Source organism: Gouania willdenowi, chromosome 6 (assembly GCF_900634775.1).
Source record: "Gouania willdenowi chromosome 6, fGouWil2.1, whole genome shotgun sequence".
Taxonomy (NCBI): Eukaryota; Metazoa; Chordata; class Actinopteri; order Blenniiformes; family Gobiesocidae; genus Gouania; species Gouania willdenowi.
The window spans coordinates 9,514,774-9,532,907 of record NC_041049.1 but is presented as its reverse complement, the minus strand read 5'-3'; the positions used below and the strand labels follow the sequence as shown (position 1 = coordinate 9,532,907).

The window sequence follows — 18,134 nt, the reverse complement described above, 5'->3', positions numbered from 1 at the left end:
TTTTTCTATAAATTTGTTTGGTTTTTGTAATAATTTTTGTGTAATCCTTCTGTTATTTTGTCTATTTATGCTCTAATTTTTGGTATTTTTGTTGTATTTTTGTGTTTTTCTGTACTTTTATTTTCTGCAATCATTTTTGTGCAATTTTGCTGGGGCTTTTTTTTGCGTGTTTTTCTGTAACTTTGTATGGTTTTTTTTGTAATGATTTTTGTGTAATTCTGCTCTTATTTTGTGTATTTCTCTGTAATTCTTGGTTATTACTATGAATACTGCTCAAAATTAAACGCCCGTTCAGTTGCCCATGTCTGCTCCAATGTATACTGAGTCCGGTTGCTGTCCAAAGTGCTAGAACCACATCAGCCTCTGTCCATGGTTCTGAAACCCTCTGCAGAGTCTGCCAGCAGTCGTTACTACACCTCCACTCACAGTGATTACTCACACTCTGCCATTTACAATCTTCTGTTACTCACATTAAACATTACCAGCAGCTCGGTTCATTGTAATATTTAATGGTCGAACAAGTGCCTCTTTCCATGTATACATGGGAGACCTGGAAGCCATCAATGGTCTGTTGGCGAGAAGGACTGTGACCTGTTTTGAGTTGGTGTTGGGGGGTTTATATACTGTAGCTGTTCACATGATCTAACCTCCAGACAGCTAGAGCAGGGATGGGACACTTTTATCACAGTGGGGGCCAAAAAAAGTGACTGTGTATGATTTGAGGGCCACTTTATCAACATTTATGACAGCATTGAGAATAATGACAAATCTGAGCATCAATTCAGGAAATAAAAATAAGGGTTTTTGTATGTGTTATTGTTGTCATTTTGTATGTTTTTCTCTCATTTTGTGTGCACGTGATGTTTTGCATTTTTGGATTCATTTTGTGATTTTCTGTCTTGTAATTTTCTGTTTATGGAGTCATTTTACCTATTTGTATTGTCGTTTTGTAATTTTTTCTGTCATTTTGTGTATTTTTATTGCCATCTTGTATATTTTTCTAATTATTTTCTGTTTGTTGTTGTTGTTTTGTATTATTTCTGGGGTCATTTAGTGTGTTTTTGGAGTCTTTTTGTATATTTTCACAGTGGTTTAGTATATTTTTCTGTTGCTTTCTGTAATTTTTTGTCATTGTGTGTTTTTGGACTAATTTTGTGTATTTGTTGTTTCTGTTTATTTTTCTGTCATTTTGTGTATTTTTGTTTTCATCTTGTATATTTTTCTCTTATTTTCTCTTTGTTTTTTTGTATTATTTCTGGGGTAATTTAGTGTGTTTTTGGAGTCATTTTGTATATTTGTATTGTCATTTGGTATATTTTTCTCTCATTTTGTGTATTTTGTTGTCTTTTTGTTTATTTTCATAGTAGTTTTGTATGTTTTTCTGTTGCTTTATCTTTTTTGTCATATTGTGGGTTTTTGGAGTAATTTTGTGTGTTCTTGCAGTTTTTATGTGTTTATTTTGTCATTTTGTGTGTTTTTGGAGTAACTTTGTGCATTTGCTTTGGGTGTTGGACATACTCTGAGACAGTTTTCCTCTTATAGAATGATTTCCATACTTTGTTTTCATTTCAGTCTGCACTTTGTACATTTCTGTATAGATATGTATATTACATTCATACATTTCACATCTGCCATCTCTTCCTACTTTTGTGCCTTCCTCTAAATGGTTCGTTAGCGCTGACGCTCTGTGTGTGATGTGAACTGTGCCTTTTAGCCTGAGCTAACAAAGATGTGTCAGCTTACCCACACAGAGTGGAGCATCTCTTTCTTCTCATTCTACACTCCACACATCCTGTCAGCTCTACCCCAGGGCGGCCTACTGTACGTTGGGCATTCACTGATGTGTTGAATAGGGCTGAGAGCTAACTAAGCCATAGTTGTGACATATTAGCACAACGATGCCACCTCAGGCACATTTTAGACCCAATGTGGCTGTTTTAAAATGGCAACCACAAAATATTAATATTGCAGGGGTTTTAACTTTCCAGTAGAGCTGCAACTTTTCATAATCGATTAATCGGTCAATAAATGAATCGATGAACAATATTTTTAGAAAAACATACAGTTTATTTATAAAGCACATTAAAACCCTGCTTAAGCTGATTAAAATGAAATGAAAGTGTCTCTCACACACAAACACTCGTACAGGCACACACACAAACACTCGTGGTGCGCCCACACAAAGACTTGTTGTGCACCCACACACAAACACTCGTTGTGCACCCACACACAAACACTTGTGGTGCACACGCACACACACAAACACTCGTGGTGCGCTCACACACAAACTCTACTGGTGCGCGCACACACACACTTATGGTGCACTCACACACACACTTTGCGCGCGCACACACACACTTGTGGTGTGCGCACACAAACATTCATGCGCGCACACACACAAACACTGTGCAAACTCAAACACTCATGCGCGGCCACACACAAACTCTCGTGGTGCGCGCACACACAAACACTAATGCATGCCCACACACAAACGCTCTGTGCACACACACAAACACTCGTGGTGCGCCCACACCCAAACACTCGTGGTGCGCCCACACCCAAACACTCGTGGTGCGCCCACACACAAACACTCGTGGTGCGCCCACACACAAACACTCTGTGAGCGTGTACAAAGCTGATTAAACTGAACTGAAAGTGTCTCTCACGCACAAACACGCACGCACGCACACAAACACTCATTCGGGCACACACCCAAACACTCGTGGTGCGCGCACACACAAACACTCTACGCACGTGCACAAAGCTGATTAAACTGAAATGAAAGTGTCTCTCACACACAAACATGCACGCACACACACAAACACCCGTTCGGGCACACACCCAAACACTCGTGGTGCATACAAACACATACAAACACTTTGCGCGCGCACACAAACACTCATGCGCGGCCACACACAAACTCTTGTGGTGCGCCCGCACACAACCACTCATTTGGGCACACACACAAACACTTGTGGTTCGCCCACACCCAAACACTGCGTGCGTACACAAAGCTGATTAAACTGAAATGAAAGTGTCTCACACGCTCGCACACACACAAACACTCTTGGTGCATGCACACACAAACACTTTGCGCGCACACACAAACACTTGTGCGCGGCCTGACACAAACTCTCGTGGTGCGCGCACACAAACACTCGTGTGTGCACACAAATCTCTGCAGGTGAAACGACTCTGCGTCACAGTCAGTGACATAAATCGCACGAAGCAAAGAATCAGCAACTAAATTCGTTGCCAACGCTTTTAATAGTCGATTTTAATTCGTTGTTGCAGCCTTACTTACCAGGTTTAAAAACTAGGGAACAATCATCTCTTCCTCTCATTTACATGTCTATATATTTCTTTTATCTAGAATAGTTTTTGTTTACTGAAAATCTGACGGAGAACAAAGAAAGTATCCGTGGATTCTTACAATAAAAATCCTATATGATGATGACACTGTTTTATTCCAAACAATTGGAATATAACAAGAAATAATATTACAATTAACTAAAGATTTAATGCATATGGCTTCCCTCCAGAAAAAAAATAAAAATAAAACAATAATTGCGTATATTACTGCACACACATACTTTTTGTGTTTGAAAGGGAGTACGTGGAAGTATAAACGGAATGGTCCCACCTCTTTTCCTACATTACAGTAGCAAATAATCAATTTTCAGCATCATGTTTTCCAATCATTGCTGCTGTTAACACATTTATTTTGTCTCATCTTTATATGATTTTGATTAAATATATACAAAAAACATATTACACACTTTCAAAATTGTCATTCAACGTAAATACATTTTCTTTATATATTTTTTTAATTTCTTGATATTTGTACACTTTTTTTAATTTCTATTGACAAACTGTTCCAGAATCTTATTCCACATACCTTGTTGTCCGCACACTCAGAGCAAAAAAAATGTTACTTTTAAGTTTGTAAGCCCCTTCCCTCTCAATAAAGAGCTTTTGAACGTTTTCTGCTAATAATTTATTCTTGGCCTTAAATACAACTTGAATAGTTTGAAAAACAACTAAATCTACAAATTTGAGTAACTTTGACTTGACTTAACTCATTTAAAACAACAAAATAACAATAAATAATCATTGCTATCACATCTTGTCTCTTTTCCAGACCCTCAGAATCTGATGCCCAGCGGTCCCAGCAGGTAGGGGCCTCCAGGGGCCCTGCAGGTCTCAGCAAAAGTCGAACTGTTGACGCCTTTAACCAGGGGCCCCCCAGCAGGGGCACACCAGGGCGCAGCCCCTCATCGCTCAGCCTTTTTGAGAACAGATTCCGGCAGGAGCCAAAAGACCCAGAGACCAAGTCCTCAGGCATGTTTGGCTCCAGTTTCCTCAGCGGGGCCAACCCCCTCAGTGCAGTGTCCTCCATGACGTCATCCGTCTCGTCTTCTATAACCTCAATGGGAGATGCTGTCAATATTCCTAAGTTTGGACTGTTTGGAGATGAGGAGGAGGGAGATGCATCTGCACCACAAGAGGGCGGGAGACCTCAGGGAAAGGGCCCCCAAAAACAGGCTCAAGGCCCTCCTGCAAAGGGGCCAGGGCAAGGTCCCAGGCAAGGTCAGGCCCCACCAGGTCAAGGCCCAACCAATCAGGGACCTGCTGGGCAGGCCCCAAGACAAGGGCAAGGCCCTTCTGGTCAACAGGGACCCAAACCAGGCCAAGGCCCTCCTGGTCAACAGGGACCCAAACCAGGCCAAGGCCCTCCTGGTCAACAGGGACCCAAACCAGGTCAAGGTCCCCCTGGTCAACAGGGACCTAAACAAGGCCAAGGCACTCCTGGTCAGCAGGGACCCAAACCTGGTCAAGGCCCCTCTGGGCAACAGGGACCCAAACCAGGCCAAGGCCCCTCTGGTCAACAGGGACCCAAACCAGGTCAAGGTACCCCTGGTCAACAGGGACCCAAACCCGGTCAAGGACCCCCTGGTCAACAGGGACCCAAACCCGGTCAAGGACCTCCTGGTCAACAGGGACCCAAACCAGGCCAAGGACCCCCTGGTCATCAGGGACCCAAACCCGGTCAAGGACCCCCTGGCCAAGGCGTAATGCAAGGATGCCCACCACAGCAAGCACCAGGAAAACAAGGTTCCCAAGGACCTGGGGTCCCTCCTGGAGAACCAGTGAAGAGTGCAGGACCTCCTGGTCAGCAGGGAGGGGGACCAGCTGGAGGTTGTCTTTGTCCTCTGTGTAAAACCACACAGTTAAACATTGGATCCAAGGAACCACCAAACTATAATAACTGCACTGAGTGTAAGAAGCAGGTCTGCAGCCTCTGTGGTTTCAGCCCGCCGGACTCAGCCGTAAGATCTCTTTCTTTACCTTAATACATCTGATTTATGAAGTAATCTTTAACTTGTATATGTTTACAACACTCTTTCTGAATCTCATTCAATCAAAACAAGTTCCAGCCTTCCACACCAAACCTGTGTCATTGTTGCACTTGGATAAGGTCACTTAATTTTTCTCAGCAGAAATGATAACCAAACAGTAAACATGTTGCTCATATGCAGAATTATAATTCAAGTTGAGTCTTGCATTAGCCTTTTGTGCTAACCTCTCTTGGGTAGAGGAAGCATTTTTTTTTTTTCATTAGTGGCACATGAGCTGAGAAACAGAGGGACCAGATGGACGCTGGGAATGTTGATCAAGGTGACTCATGCTATGGCCACAGGAAGATACAAGGCCAGGCTCTGCTGCAGAGAGAGTCAGTCACACATAACACATGAGTGTAGCACAGCAGAGGAAAGGGTTTAGTCAGGCTCACTGGTTATCCCAGGATTAGTTGCTTGTCAATGCTTGGGTTGTTTTGTGAAGCAGAACCATCAAAAATGGCAAAATGTCAGCCTAATATTTCACCACAGGCCTTTGACTGATCTGAAGTCACCCCACTGCAGCCTTATGTAATCAGCAACACACCGAAACATAGTGTCACATGGCTTCTTATTGGAAGGTGTTGAACCAATGAAAAATTATAATTTATCAAGGTTTCAATTAAACTCTTTATTATTTGTAAATACATATTAGCCCTTACCCTTGTTAACTGCAGCATTGAATGACGGATGGAAATTAGAGTTTAGCTAAATCTGGTGTATTTACAACTTACTACAAAAAACACAATGATATGCGCAATCCTGATCTGATCCAGATGAAACTTGGTTTGGTAAATGAGGAACCAACCCAACACAATTGAGTCCAGTTTCATAAAGATCAGTAAATTACAAACTGATTTTTGAAATTTTGCCAATAATGAGATCTAGGGATTTTTATTTCTTTTCAAACTGATCCAGAATCAGTATATTGATCTGGATCCTCTCCAAAATTAACTGAAATCTTCCATTTTGTAAGGTCTATCTTTGGTTAAAGTTTTGTCAAAATGTGTAAAGTAGTTTTGACATAATCCTGCCAGACAAATAAATGTTGGTGAAAATATTTCCTCCTTGGTGGAGTTAAAAATTCAATTTTAGTTTATTTCATAGAGGTTTTCTGAAGAATATCTTTCCTTAAAATAAAATAACTTTGTGCATTTCTTTTCAGTTAAGATATTACCTGGTATTTAGGTGTTGAGTCCAGTCCAGTGCATACATCACATAATGAAACATATAAACATATACAGAACTGTTGGCGGTTTAATGTGAGTGAACTGTTTGAATAGAATTAAACCCTTCTTCTTTTACCCACAGGGAAAAGAGTGGCTGTGTCTGAACTGTCAGATGCAGCGGGCCATGGGAGGAATGGATCCCCCGGGCATCACCAAACCCAAGCAAGGTTCGGCCCCACCGTCCCCACAGAAGCAGGGCTCTGGCAAACCTGGCAAGCTTTTGATCAAGCAGCAGAGCACCACCGACCAGGGTCTGACACCTCCAACCACGCCTCGGCAAAAATCCCCAGGCCCCACGTCTCCGGGACCGCTTTCACCAGGCTCTTCAATCGGAGGATCCCCCAAAATCGACCCCAAGACAGGTCGGCCGATGCAGCAGAAGTCCAGTCCTCAACCATCTCCTGCCAAAGCCAAGCAGGAGTCCAGTTTCTTCGGGGGGTTTGGAGGTATCAGTCTAGGTGGCCTGACAGATGCAGCTAAGCCTCCTGCAGCTGCAGAGTCTGTTACCGGTAAACTGTTTGGTGGGTTTGGGGGTTTGATGGACTCGTCAAAGCCTCAAGCTTCAAAACAGGAAGAGTCCGTCAGTGGGAAACTGTTTGGAGGGTTTGGAGGTTTAACTGAATCAGCCAAACCTCCTGCAGCTGCATCTCAAATGTTCAGCTTTGGATCTTCTCTTTTAAGTTCTGCCTCCAACCTTGTCACTGGAGAAGAAGGAAAGGCTCCTCCGCCTGGATCACCTCCTGACTCAGGACCGGATTCTCCTGCAGATTCTGGACCCGGATCACCTCCAGATTCACCGTTTTCTGCTCCTGGGTCACCCCCAGACTCAGACTCAGCTCCTGATACGCCACCTGCTAGATCCAAAAAACCTCCCAGAGCCATTTCTGTGGACAAGGATGAGAAGGTCTCTGAAGCTAAAACTGCTCCTGTAACCCCGGCAAACTGCCCTCTTTGTAATATAGGACTGAATATTGGTTCATCAGATGCCCCAAACTACAGTATTTGCACCGAGTGCAAGAAGGAAGTTTGCAATCTGTGTGGATTCAATCCCACTCCTCACCTAGGAGAGGTAGGAGTCCTTTTTTGTTTTACCTTTCTTTGCTTGTATTGTTTTGCACCTTTTACATCCATTTTGTTGTAAATAAGTAACGCATCAACATCCTTCATTTTAATGGATCTCAAACTAATTCGTTGGTAAGACTCCTGGGAAATTGTGATTTTTCTTCAATGATTTTCAATGTGGTGGAGATTTAGGCCACTTCCTCCGTGTGAAAAACATTCAAACCCAGCTCGATTCTTTTGGATGTTATACCTAGACAAGGTTATATTTATAGGCCAGAGATAGGCAATTTTAATCACAGAGGGGGCCACATAAATGTCATTGTCTGATCCAAGGGCTACGTTATCAACATTATCATGTCAGCATTTAGAATAAAAACCAATCTGAGCATTAATACAGGAAAGAATAAAGGGTGTATTTTTGTTGTTGTTTTGTGTGTTTTTATATTAGTTTTCTTTATTTTCTAGATTATTATTATTTATTTTCATTTTGTGTGTGACTGTTGTTGTTTTGTATATTTTTTGGTAATTTTTGTATATTTTTGTGTGTGGTGTGTTTTTGGAGTCATTTTGTGTAAATTTGTTGAGGTTTGTAAATTTAAAAAGTTATTTTGTGTATAATTGTTTGTTTAGGGTATTTTTGTTGTTCTTTGGTGTATTTTTGTGTATATTTTTTAGTTTTTTGATGTCCTTTTGTGTATTTTTGCTGTTTCTGAGTTTTTGGGGTCATCATTTTGTGCATAATTTTGCACATAAAATTAGAGCGATTCTGGTTCCAGAATTTCTATATTTACACTCAAGTCCAAAGATTTCTGAGGCACTCGGAGCGAATCTTAAAAAGCCTTAATTAAAGTGTGTGCTGTAGGATTATTGAAAAGTAGTCTTACGTGTTTCAGTCGTCAGGGCAGGTATACTAGAACCTGTTCCTAATGTTCTATGTTTATATTTGTGTTTATATGCACGCAAACGTGCTGGAAACTGAAAAATTTGGCCTCCATGTTCCATGATGTTCTAGGGACCAGATTGATGGCTTTTCTGCAGCATGGTCACAAAACTGTGAAACAGTGAAAAAAGTGCACAGTGCAGATGGTGTTCTGTGGTGAATAAGCAGTGTGCTATAGTTTGCCAAATACTGTTTCCAGTTGAGCGGTTTCTCTGTGTGCAGGATAAGAATATCCGATGATAACTTAAATATAATGCTTCTCAATTAGCACTTATTTGTTAATGTGACTCATTGAGATGTTTTTATAGTGACAGGTTGTGCGAGTCAGGTGTTAGTCAGTTTGCAGTGTTGCATTCACATGTTTAATTCAATTCAATTCAACTTTATTTTTATTGCACAAATTACAACAAAGTCATCTCAATGTGCTTAACAAAATATAAAGTTCATAGTAAGAATAAACAACTCAACAAGATCCACAATAACAAGCATTTAGCAACAGTGAGAAGAAACAACTTCATTTTAACAGAAAGAAATTTACAGCAGAACCAGGTTCAGAGGTGGCAGCCATCTGCTTCGACTGGTTGGGGTTAGTGGACAGAAGGACAAACAGAGCAGGATGGGATATAGACCATCAGAGTGTCCCAGACTAGTTGAGCCGTGAACCATTGATCAGGAGCTGCCAGCTCCAGCATCAAGACACCTGAAACAGAAAAGAGAGAGAAGGGCGAGGAGAAGCTTTGTTCCAAGTGGTTAGGTAACTTCCAACGTCTTGCGGCGTTTGCCATGGTCTGAAATGCTACCACTACAGACGAGACTTCATCTTGTACTGGGCACACATAATGGTCTGTGATTGTGACGATTATAGACGAGACCCTGTCCGCTTTAAGTTAACGCTATTATACGGTATACGCTTTAGTAAATAAGTACGTTTTGAGTTTAGTGGTTGTATGTAATGGTCTGAGGTGTTGACCATTACGTGTAATGGTCTGTGATTGTGACCATCACAGAGGAGACCATGTCCATTTGAGGTTTTTGATATTTTACGTGAGGAAAAGGTAGTAGGTTTTGAGTTTAGCCTTAAAGGTGGAGAGAGTAGCAGCCTCCCGTACTAAGATTGGGAGCTGGTTCCAAAAGCGATTAGCCTGCCTCCTACTTCCTGTTCTACTTCTAGACACTTTAGGAACTTCCAGAAGTAAACTGAAAGTGGAGTGTTCTGATTTTTAAGGAGAGGTTTGATTACAGTGGTTTTAATGCTAATTAGTGGAAAATCATCTTTAAATAGTGGAGTTGGGATTGGATCTAAAAGACAGGTTGTTGGTTTAGAAACACTAACTATTGAGGTCAACTCAGATAGACCAATTGGAGTGAAACTGTGCAATGTTGAGGATATTTTAGGAGCTGCTTTGTTTAGGAAATTATTGAGCACTCCTGCAAGGGGGACTTTTCTTTCTAATTGTTTGAATTTTATCAGTAAAGAAGTTGATGAAGTCATCACTGCTCTGGTTGACAGGAATAGAGGGTTCAACACTGTAGCCTGGCTACAGTGTTGAATTCTTGTTTTCTTCTGTTAAAGTTGAGTAAAGTCGAGATTTTATAAGCTATCAAACTCTTTCTCCAGGCTAAATGAACCTCTACCATGTTTGAAGAGAGCCACTTCCTTTCCAGTTTTTGCGGTGCCAGTTTTATGAGACGCAATTCAGAATAATACCAGGGAGCGACCTTTTTATGGCATATCGTCTTCTTTTTAAGCGTCCAGCATCCAGAGCTGACAAAATTGCACTGTTGACAAGATCATCTATTTTCTCTGTCATAGGACATTGATAGCTACTCTCTGTTGATATATCATATGGATCAGAGGTAAGCAGTGATGGAACTAAATCTTTAAATCTAGCTACAGCTTTTTCAGACAGTGATCTACTATTGTGTTCTCTTCTCTCAGAGTTTAAGCAGGCTGATGTTCAGAATTCAAAGGATAACAAGAAGTGATCGGAAATAATAGGATTTTGAGGATATATTGTCAGATGGTCAATATTGAAACCATATGTTAGAACAAGGTCAAGGGCATGATTAAGAAAATGAGTTGGTTTGTTTACATTTTGTGTAAAGCCGATTGAATCTAGGAGTGAGGTTATTTTGTTTAGGCTGTTGTTTTCATCATCAGCATGAATGTTAAAGTCACCTACTATTATGGCTTTATCAGTGCTCAGCAGTGAGAAAGTCAGGGAATTCAGAGAGAAACTCCGAATATGGACCAGGAGGACGGTAGACTATTGCCAGTAAGATGGGTTTTTCTATTTTAATTTTGGGATTACGAATTTCAAGGGAAAGGCTTTCAAATGAATTCTGGTTAAGTTTAAACACAATTATTTTTCTGGTTGTATACGTATATTTTACATTGCCATTTTGAGAAAAAATATTGACGTATTCATTTTGGTCCATGTCTCCCAGCCGTATATATTGGCATTGTTGCTTCATCGGAAAGCAACAATTTACTGTTGAACAATATGGGCATGTCAGATATCAACAAAAATCTAATATTGAACATTACCTATAAGTCATTTTTCAACTCCTTTTTCACACAAACACACATTTTCACTTCCTGGGTTGAGTCATCTGTATCCCCTCTGCAACATAGTGGGCCCTGATTCCTTGTCATCCTCTGTCATAATGTAGCTGTCAGCAAGCATCCCTTTGCTGACGCATATGAGTGGGTCACTGCGTGTGTGCGTGTGTGTGTGCGTGCGTGTAGGGGAAGGGTTGGTGAGCAGTGAACTGTTTTTGAAAGATTGTGCCTTTACTGAGACTGACAGCATCCTAGGCTGCCCCCAGTGAGCTGGTAGAGATGTGTTTGTTTGTTTGTTTGAGCGACTTTTCATCACATCAGAAATATCACAGTTACCACAAGATGTAAATGTTAAATTGTGTTGCTCGATGCCTGATCAGTGGAAGGTCTGGTGTTGAAGGGCACGAGGGCGTGCATACTCAGAGGTGTCAACATGTGTGCGTGTGTGTGTGTGCGTGTGTGTGTGTGTTTAGGAATAATCTGCTTCCTAAAAGGATTTAAAGGCCAGCAGGAAGCCTGTTATTTCTATCGAGGTTTAAGTGTTCCATTAAACCCTCATCGATGCAGGATGGAAAAGTCAGAGTTCTCTCCTAAAAGATTTATTTTAGTTCCTCTGTGTTCACAGTCTTTTTTTTTTTATTGTTCTATTATTAGAAATCTAGTATTGAGGATTTCTTCTTTTAATTTAGTATTTTTCCCATAGGAACCTTCCTTTGTGTTGCTTTCCCTCAGCTTTTCCTGCCTTGGCTTCTTTTGATGTAGGAAAAGCCTGAAAATGTGCTGCTCGGTGACGATACTGTTGCTCAGGCTCCGTGTCACACGTGTCCTTCTGAACAATGTGTGTGTTCACTGGAGAAGAGTTGAGTTATATAAAACGAGGGAAAGGTGCTATTTTGGTCACAAGCATTTTGCGAAAATCAAGCAACCTGACTTATGAGGAAGCTGTAAGTAAGAAATAAAATGTGAAATAAAAAGACTAAATAAATGTGAAATAAGGAGGCAATAATCACGCTATTAATCTGAACTACAATTTCTCATCTGTTTTCATCTTTTCTTTGGTCGACCCCTATAGGGACGTGCACTGGCTCTGTATTACTTCGTCTATCCAACCCACAGTATGCAAAAACAAATCAATCATTATATTAAGACAGTTTGTCCAGGAAAATTTTTGACAGATTTAGATGTTTACTACTTATTAGAAAAAAAAACTGTTGTTACATTTAGTCACTTGTATCTAAGAATCTTGGCATTCTTAGACAGCCAATGTACCAGCCTGAAGAGTAAATATTAGATTAGATAAAGAAACGTGTGGCTACAAGGTGGGTGGAAAATTTCCTAACTTGACTTTCAGGGTTTACACGGTTTACACATTTTCCGTTTTGTTTCTATATTATCGTCTTTCCCTGTTTCAATGACTTTATTGACTGTTAAACTTCCCGAATCGCACCAAACATGCTGAATAGGGTTAATAGAGTCAACTAATATTATTAATTTTACTGTAGGGAATTTACATAAACAGAAAATGAAATCACGCAAGGGTATGTAGCAGGAGCAACATTAGCTACGCTTCTAGACCTTCCTTCAGCCTCCCATTTAAGAGGAAAACATACCATGGAAAATTGTGACATTGTCCCAAAACCTTAAAGGTGCAGTCCGCAACTTTCAGATCCCTCTCTAGTAGCTAACAAGCTGTTAGTCAGACAGCAACATCCCAGTAATATAACATGCACTGTTAAAAGCATATTACTGCAGCGCTTCTCTCTCTCAATGTGCACACACCAATCTATAAGCAGCAGGAGCAAACAACACAGTGTCACTTACAGCAGCCACACGAAGGCTGCTGCGCGCACACAAACAACACATGCACTACAGAGTTCTAGTGTAACAATTACAAATCAAACATAATGTAAATCAAGCAGCAGTAATTACCTTTCAAGCAGAAAAGTCACCAATTCCATCTTCTACTCCTTCAGACCATACACTGTAAACAACAGCTGTCAGTCAGTCCATCAAACACAATTCTGGCTCTGATTGGTTCTTTTTGCTCGGTCGCGGTGCATTATGACAATATGCCAAAAACAGCAGGAGCAGCAGGCGGGACTCAATGAGCCTGTTTTTTTCACACAAACTACTAGCTTGATGTAAGGCTGTCTTTGCATAGTGACAGCTTTAGCAAATATGACAAAAAGTCACTTTTATAAGAGTTGCAGACTTCACCTTTAATGTGACATTTTTGATTACTGCTAACTGGCGAATTGGCCTCACATTTTTCACCAAATTTCACACAGCTGTGTGATTGTTGGTGCAATGCTTCTGCCATGGTATGTCACCAGGTAAACTCATCAAAACCACACTTTGATGAAGCTCTTCATTCATTTTTAATCACAGGGTTAACACGGTTGCTAGTCGAACCTTAACATGTAGAAGATGATTATGAACAGGATTATCAGCAGAATTGAACATATTTGTCTGTTTGTCACACAGAGCCCTATTTACAAAAGTGTTAATAACTAATGGAAGACCAGCAGAGATGCTTTTATTTTGAAAAGGGGATGTTTGACTTTTAGCTTGAAGCCAGTCCCAGGACAATTTTACATTGTGCTGGCAATGCATCATGGGGCTGTTGAGTGTGACTAGTGTACCCACTGTGCATACTTAAAAAATGTCCCGATATAGTATACATCCGTGTATTTCTCACGTGCATAATCTTTTCATGATGTGAATGCACTACGGACCCTTTTTGTCGTCAGACTTAATATGAGTAGTACGTTAGTATGACATTACAAACACAGCCTCAGTCACCTGTTTTCCAGTGAAAAATTTTCTGTAAATTCATGTTATTGTTCCAAAACATGCATTTGAGGCATTTACATGTGAAGTTGTCATTTTAAATAAAGAGAGGGAGAGAAATATTGCTTCTCTTTTTCAGATTGCTTTTACTGTTTTAACACGTAATCATGGAAAATCAGAGCTCCTCCATGAGCTTTGTTCAAATCAGACGTGAAATGTATTGATAAAGGGGAAAGTCTGTTGATTTTTGAGTCATGTCTGTGTGTCAATATTACCTATTTTACTTTATTGTTTATTTGGACAGTGCACATTAATGAACACCAGTACAATACTTTGTGTAAATGTGCCAGATTTAGCCATGAGCTACTTTCCATCCATAATCCTCATACATTTAAGACAATGACAATAAAAGATACAGACATGGACATAGTATACACACGGACATGGACATAATATATACATTATGTACAACTAAACTTACAATTTATTATTGCTATAAAAACTTGACTGATTACTATTTATATCAGCTTCTTTAGGCTTTAGGTTTTATCTTCTATATTGCATATTGCAGTCTAATTCTAGTAGCTTGTTGTTTTACAGAGCATGCTTGAACAAACTTTGTTTACTTCAAATAGTCTGAATTACCAAATTAGCTAAATGTCAGCACAAGAATTGAAGTGTTAAATTGTACCACTCCTTAAGTTACGATTATTTCTTCTTCTTGTTTTTTCTTAAACCTTAATGATTATTTTGCACTAATCGAGATTTGCTATACACAGACTTATTTTGGCTTATCTGTGGGAAGATTTTGTTTGTGTGTTTTGTTGTCATGTTGAGTCCTGATATGTTAACATACACCCACTGCGTGGTAATTTCTCCATCATCCTTCCTCATTGTTATTCTGCGATGGTGTCCACACCTACGGCCACAGTCTGAAGCCTCCTGAGGATGCACTGGTGGAGAAAAATAAAAAAACTCATTCACAAATGCAACCATTCACCCTTCACAATCTGGTGTCACTGGACTGTCCCCCGTAGAGATAACTGTATATGATTTCTATCATCTCTAACACTACATTTTAAATCCTGAAACACGGTTATTAGGACAATCTCTGCAGTGCACAGTGTCTGTACAGCTCAGTGGCTTCACAGCTCTCTCCCATCACTTGGCCAGGAGGCTGAAGTGTATAAAAATAGTCACAGCAACAAAAGCGAGTCATGAAGGGAGAACGCCAGCGTCTCCGGGGCAGTTTTCCCCTCCTCTCATGGAGTCAGTTGCCTTTTGTGTTCCCTCTTTCATTTTTTCCTCCTGAACTGGGCAGTTCTGACAAGGCAACCCACAGAGTCCCCACATGGCCATATGTGATGCTTCTGTATTATTATCGGATATTTGTTTGAGCTCCGTCCATCCGTCCGAGTTAAAAGGGACAGCTTTTTTCAGAAACCGTTTAAGATAGGATAACCAATTTCAGTGTGTGGCTTTGACGTATCAATACCTTGATGAGTTTGAAAATGAGAAGCGCGCATATATTTTTTCTGGAGTTATTGCCCTTGTTCTGGTTTTTTTACTCTGTTCGAGGTATCTTCAAAGGGGACAGCTTTTCTTAGAAACCCTTTAAGATAGATGTGTGGCTTCAGGGTGTCAATACCTTGATGGAGTTCAAAACTGAGAAGTGCACAATTATTTTTTCTGGAGTTATTGCCCTTGTTTCATTTTTCTTTACTCTGTTCGAGGTATCACCAAAGGGGACTGCTTTTCTTAGAAATTGTTTAAGATACGATAACCAAATGGAGTTCCAAAATGAGAAGCCCACAAGTATTTTTTCCGGAGTTATTGCCCTTGTTTCCTTTTTTACTCTGTTCGAAGTATCTTTAAAGGGAACTGCTTTTATTAGAAATCGTTTAAGATAGGATAACCACATTTGGTGTGTGGCTTCAGGGTATCAATACCTTGATGGAGTTCGAAAATGAGAAGCGCACAATTTTTTTCCGGAGTTATTGCCCTTGTTCCGTTTTTTTTTACTGTGTTTGAAGTATCTTCAAAGGGGACAGTTTTTCTTAGAAACCATTTAAGATTTTATATTGTGATGTGATTATATTTTTTTATGTATACATCTAAGTTCTTAGATTTAGGGCATTTAGGAAAATGTTGTGAGTTATAATGGCAACCAATCTGGCGGGGGATGTTGATGACTGTCTTCTTGTTATTATTATTATTAACATTGTAACCATTTGAAAGCAGGGTTGGGTTCAATTACATTTTTCAGGTAAAATCACGTTTTCAATTACCCATGTTCGGTTACAATTCAATTACGATTGCAGTGACCAGCATTTTCACCAATTACAATTACTTTACAATTACAGTTATGCTCTAAATTGCTAAAGTTCAATTAAAATGAATCACAATTGCTGAGCCTGAAATTAATGACCTAATAAAAGTTCACCTTACTCTTGTTCGTTTTCTGTTAGCATCTCTTATGATAACAAATTCTAAATCAGCTGTAAAATACACCAATAACAAATATCTGTCATCTAATTTACAGTATTTCCTATCTATTGGTTACCTTATTAGGCTTCCTAATCAATGAAAATATAGGTTTTAATATTTTTGGTGTGAGCATTTGAGCAGTATAGCCCTTGATAACATTTTTTTTTTAAATGGTATAATGTGGGAAGCTGGATATGAAACACATTTTAATAATTAACTGCATATGTGTAGAACTGTACATAGAACTGTAACATTGTTCCCCAGTTTTCCCTTAAATTATGATTGACAATTTTTATAGAATTTTCATGGCAATTACAATTACTAAGTCAATGACCTAAACTCAATTACATTTTAATTTACGATTACAACAGCAACAGATTTTTTTAAATTACAATTATAATTAACCCCAACCCTGTTGTTGGGTTTGTACTGAGATTTTTCAATTTTGTTTTTAATATTAGGAATACTCTCGTCGATGCGTTTTTATAGCCCCTTTAAAAATGATTAATCATCATTCCTTTTTTAAAGCGACAGGACTCTGCAGGTGTAGCAAAACCTGATGTTTAGTAACTGATCTTTCGAGACCAAGAAAAAAAAAAAAAGCCAAGACATCAAATGTGTCGGCAAAAGAAATGAAACGGCATAGATGCAAAGATGTTTGAAAACACACATTCTGATAGAGTTAGCTTAGCACTAGATGCTGAACTATTGCCCAGACTATTGTTGATGTCTTTAATTTGTGCTGATGTCCTTAAAAACTGTCTCTTTAAAAAGTGTATTCTATTTGCCAAGGGCACCAATTTAACTTGGAAACTGTTTCACCTCTAAAAATAATTTTCCCGCATTAAAGACAGATGAGAGTGAAGTGGATGGGCTTATTTCCTCTCATACTGGGCTTGGTTTTGTCCTCAATGTAGGAAATGAAAAACGAAGGCTAGAATTAAAGGCACGACTGACAGATTGCGAGAAACAAACACAGTCACAGGCGGAAAACTGTTGTTTTTCCATGGAAAAGCAGATTTAATTGCCTAAGAATAGAGATGAACTGAGTCATTGGGGGCAACAGTGGTAAGAGGTCAGAAATTGTTGTTTTTCCTTATTTCTCCATGCATGCATTAACTGTCCATTAGTACTTTGATTTGTTTAATGTAATATTATAGCACGTTCAGTTTTTTTCAGAATAGCTTGATTCAGTATCTTAATGTTTTTTTTTAATACATTTTTATACACAGAGCTGAAGCATTGAGTCTCACGACTTGCTGAGAATTTATATATTCCTCCTTTTTTCACATTTTCACCTAAAAATGATGGTTTACAAACTACAAATCACACTTTGTCATTTCTTTCTCTTTCTTTATTTCCACTCCCACATAATGTTAATTAGTTAAAATGGGAGATTTATTAGATTTGTATTTATTTTAGCTAGCAAACAAACTTATATCGACAGGCAGTGGTTGCAAAGATAATACTATGTAATGAGGGTCCTACAACAAAACGGTAAAATATCTCATGAACAATGTTGCTTTGGAAACAGAATTTTTTAATATAAAAATGGCAAAATGTAAGGCAAGGCAAGGCAAATTTATTTGTATAGCGCATTTCATACACAAGGCAACTCAATGTGCTTTACATGATAAAACATTCAATTGTTTAAAATCAATAAG

The 18,134-nt window shown here is 39.4% G+C and overlaps 1 protein-coding gene across 1 annotated transcript in view; it reads left to right on the top strand.

Moving 5' to 3' along the window:
• The window catches only part of LOC114465432 (protein piccolo-like), a 48,252-nt gene that overhangs the window by 2,769 nt on the left and 27,349 nt on the right, over positions 1-18,134 (top strand). The window contains 2 exon segments of the mRNA XM_028450438.1: positions 4,142-5,330; positions 6,711-7,697. Coding sequence (XP_028306239.1) covers positions 4,142-5,330; positions 6,711-7,697 — 2,176 coding nt within the window.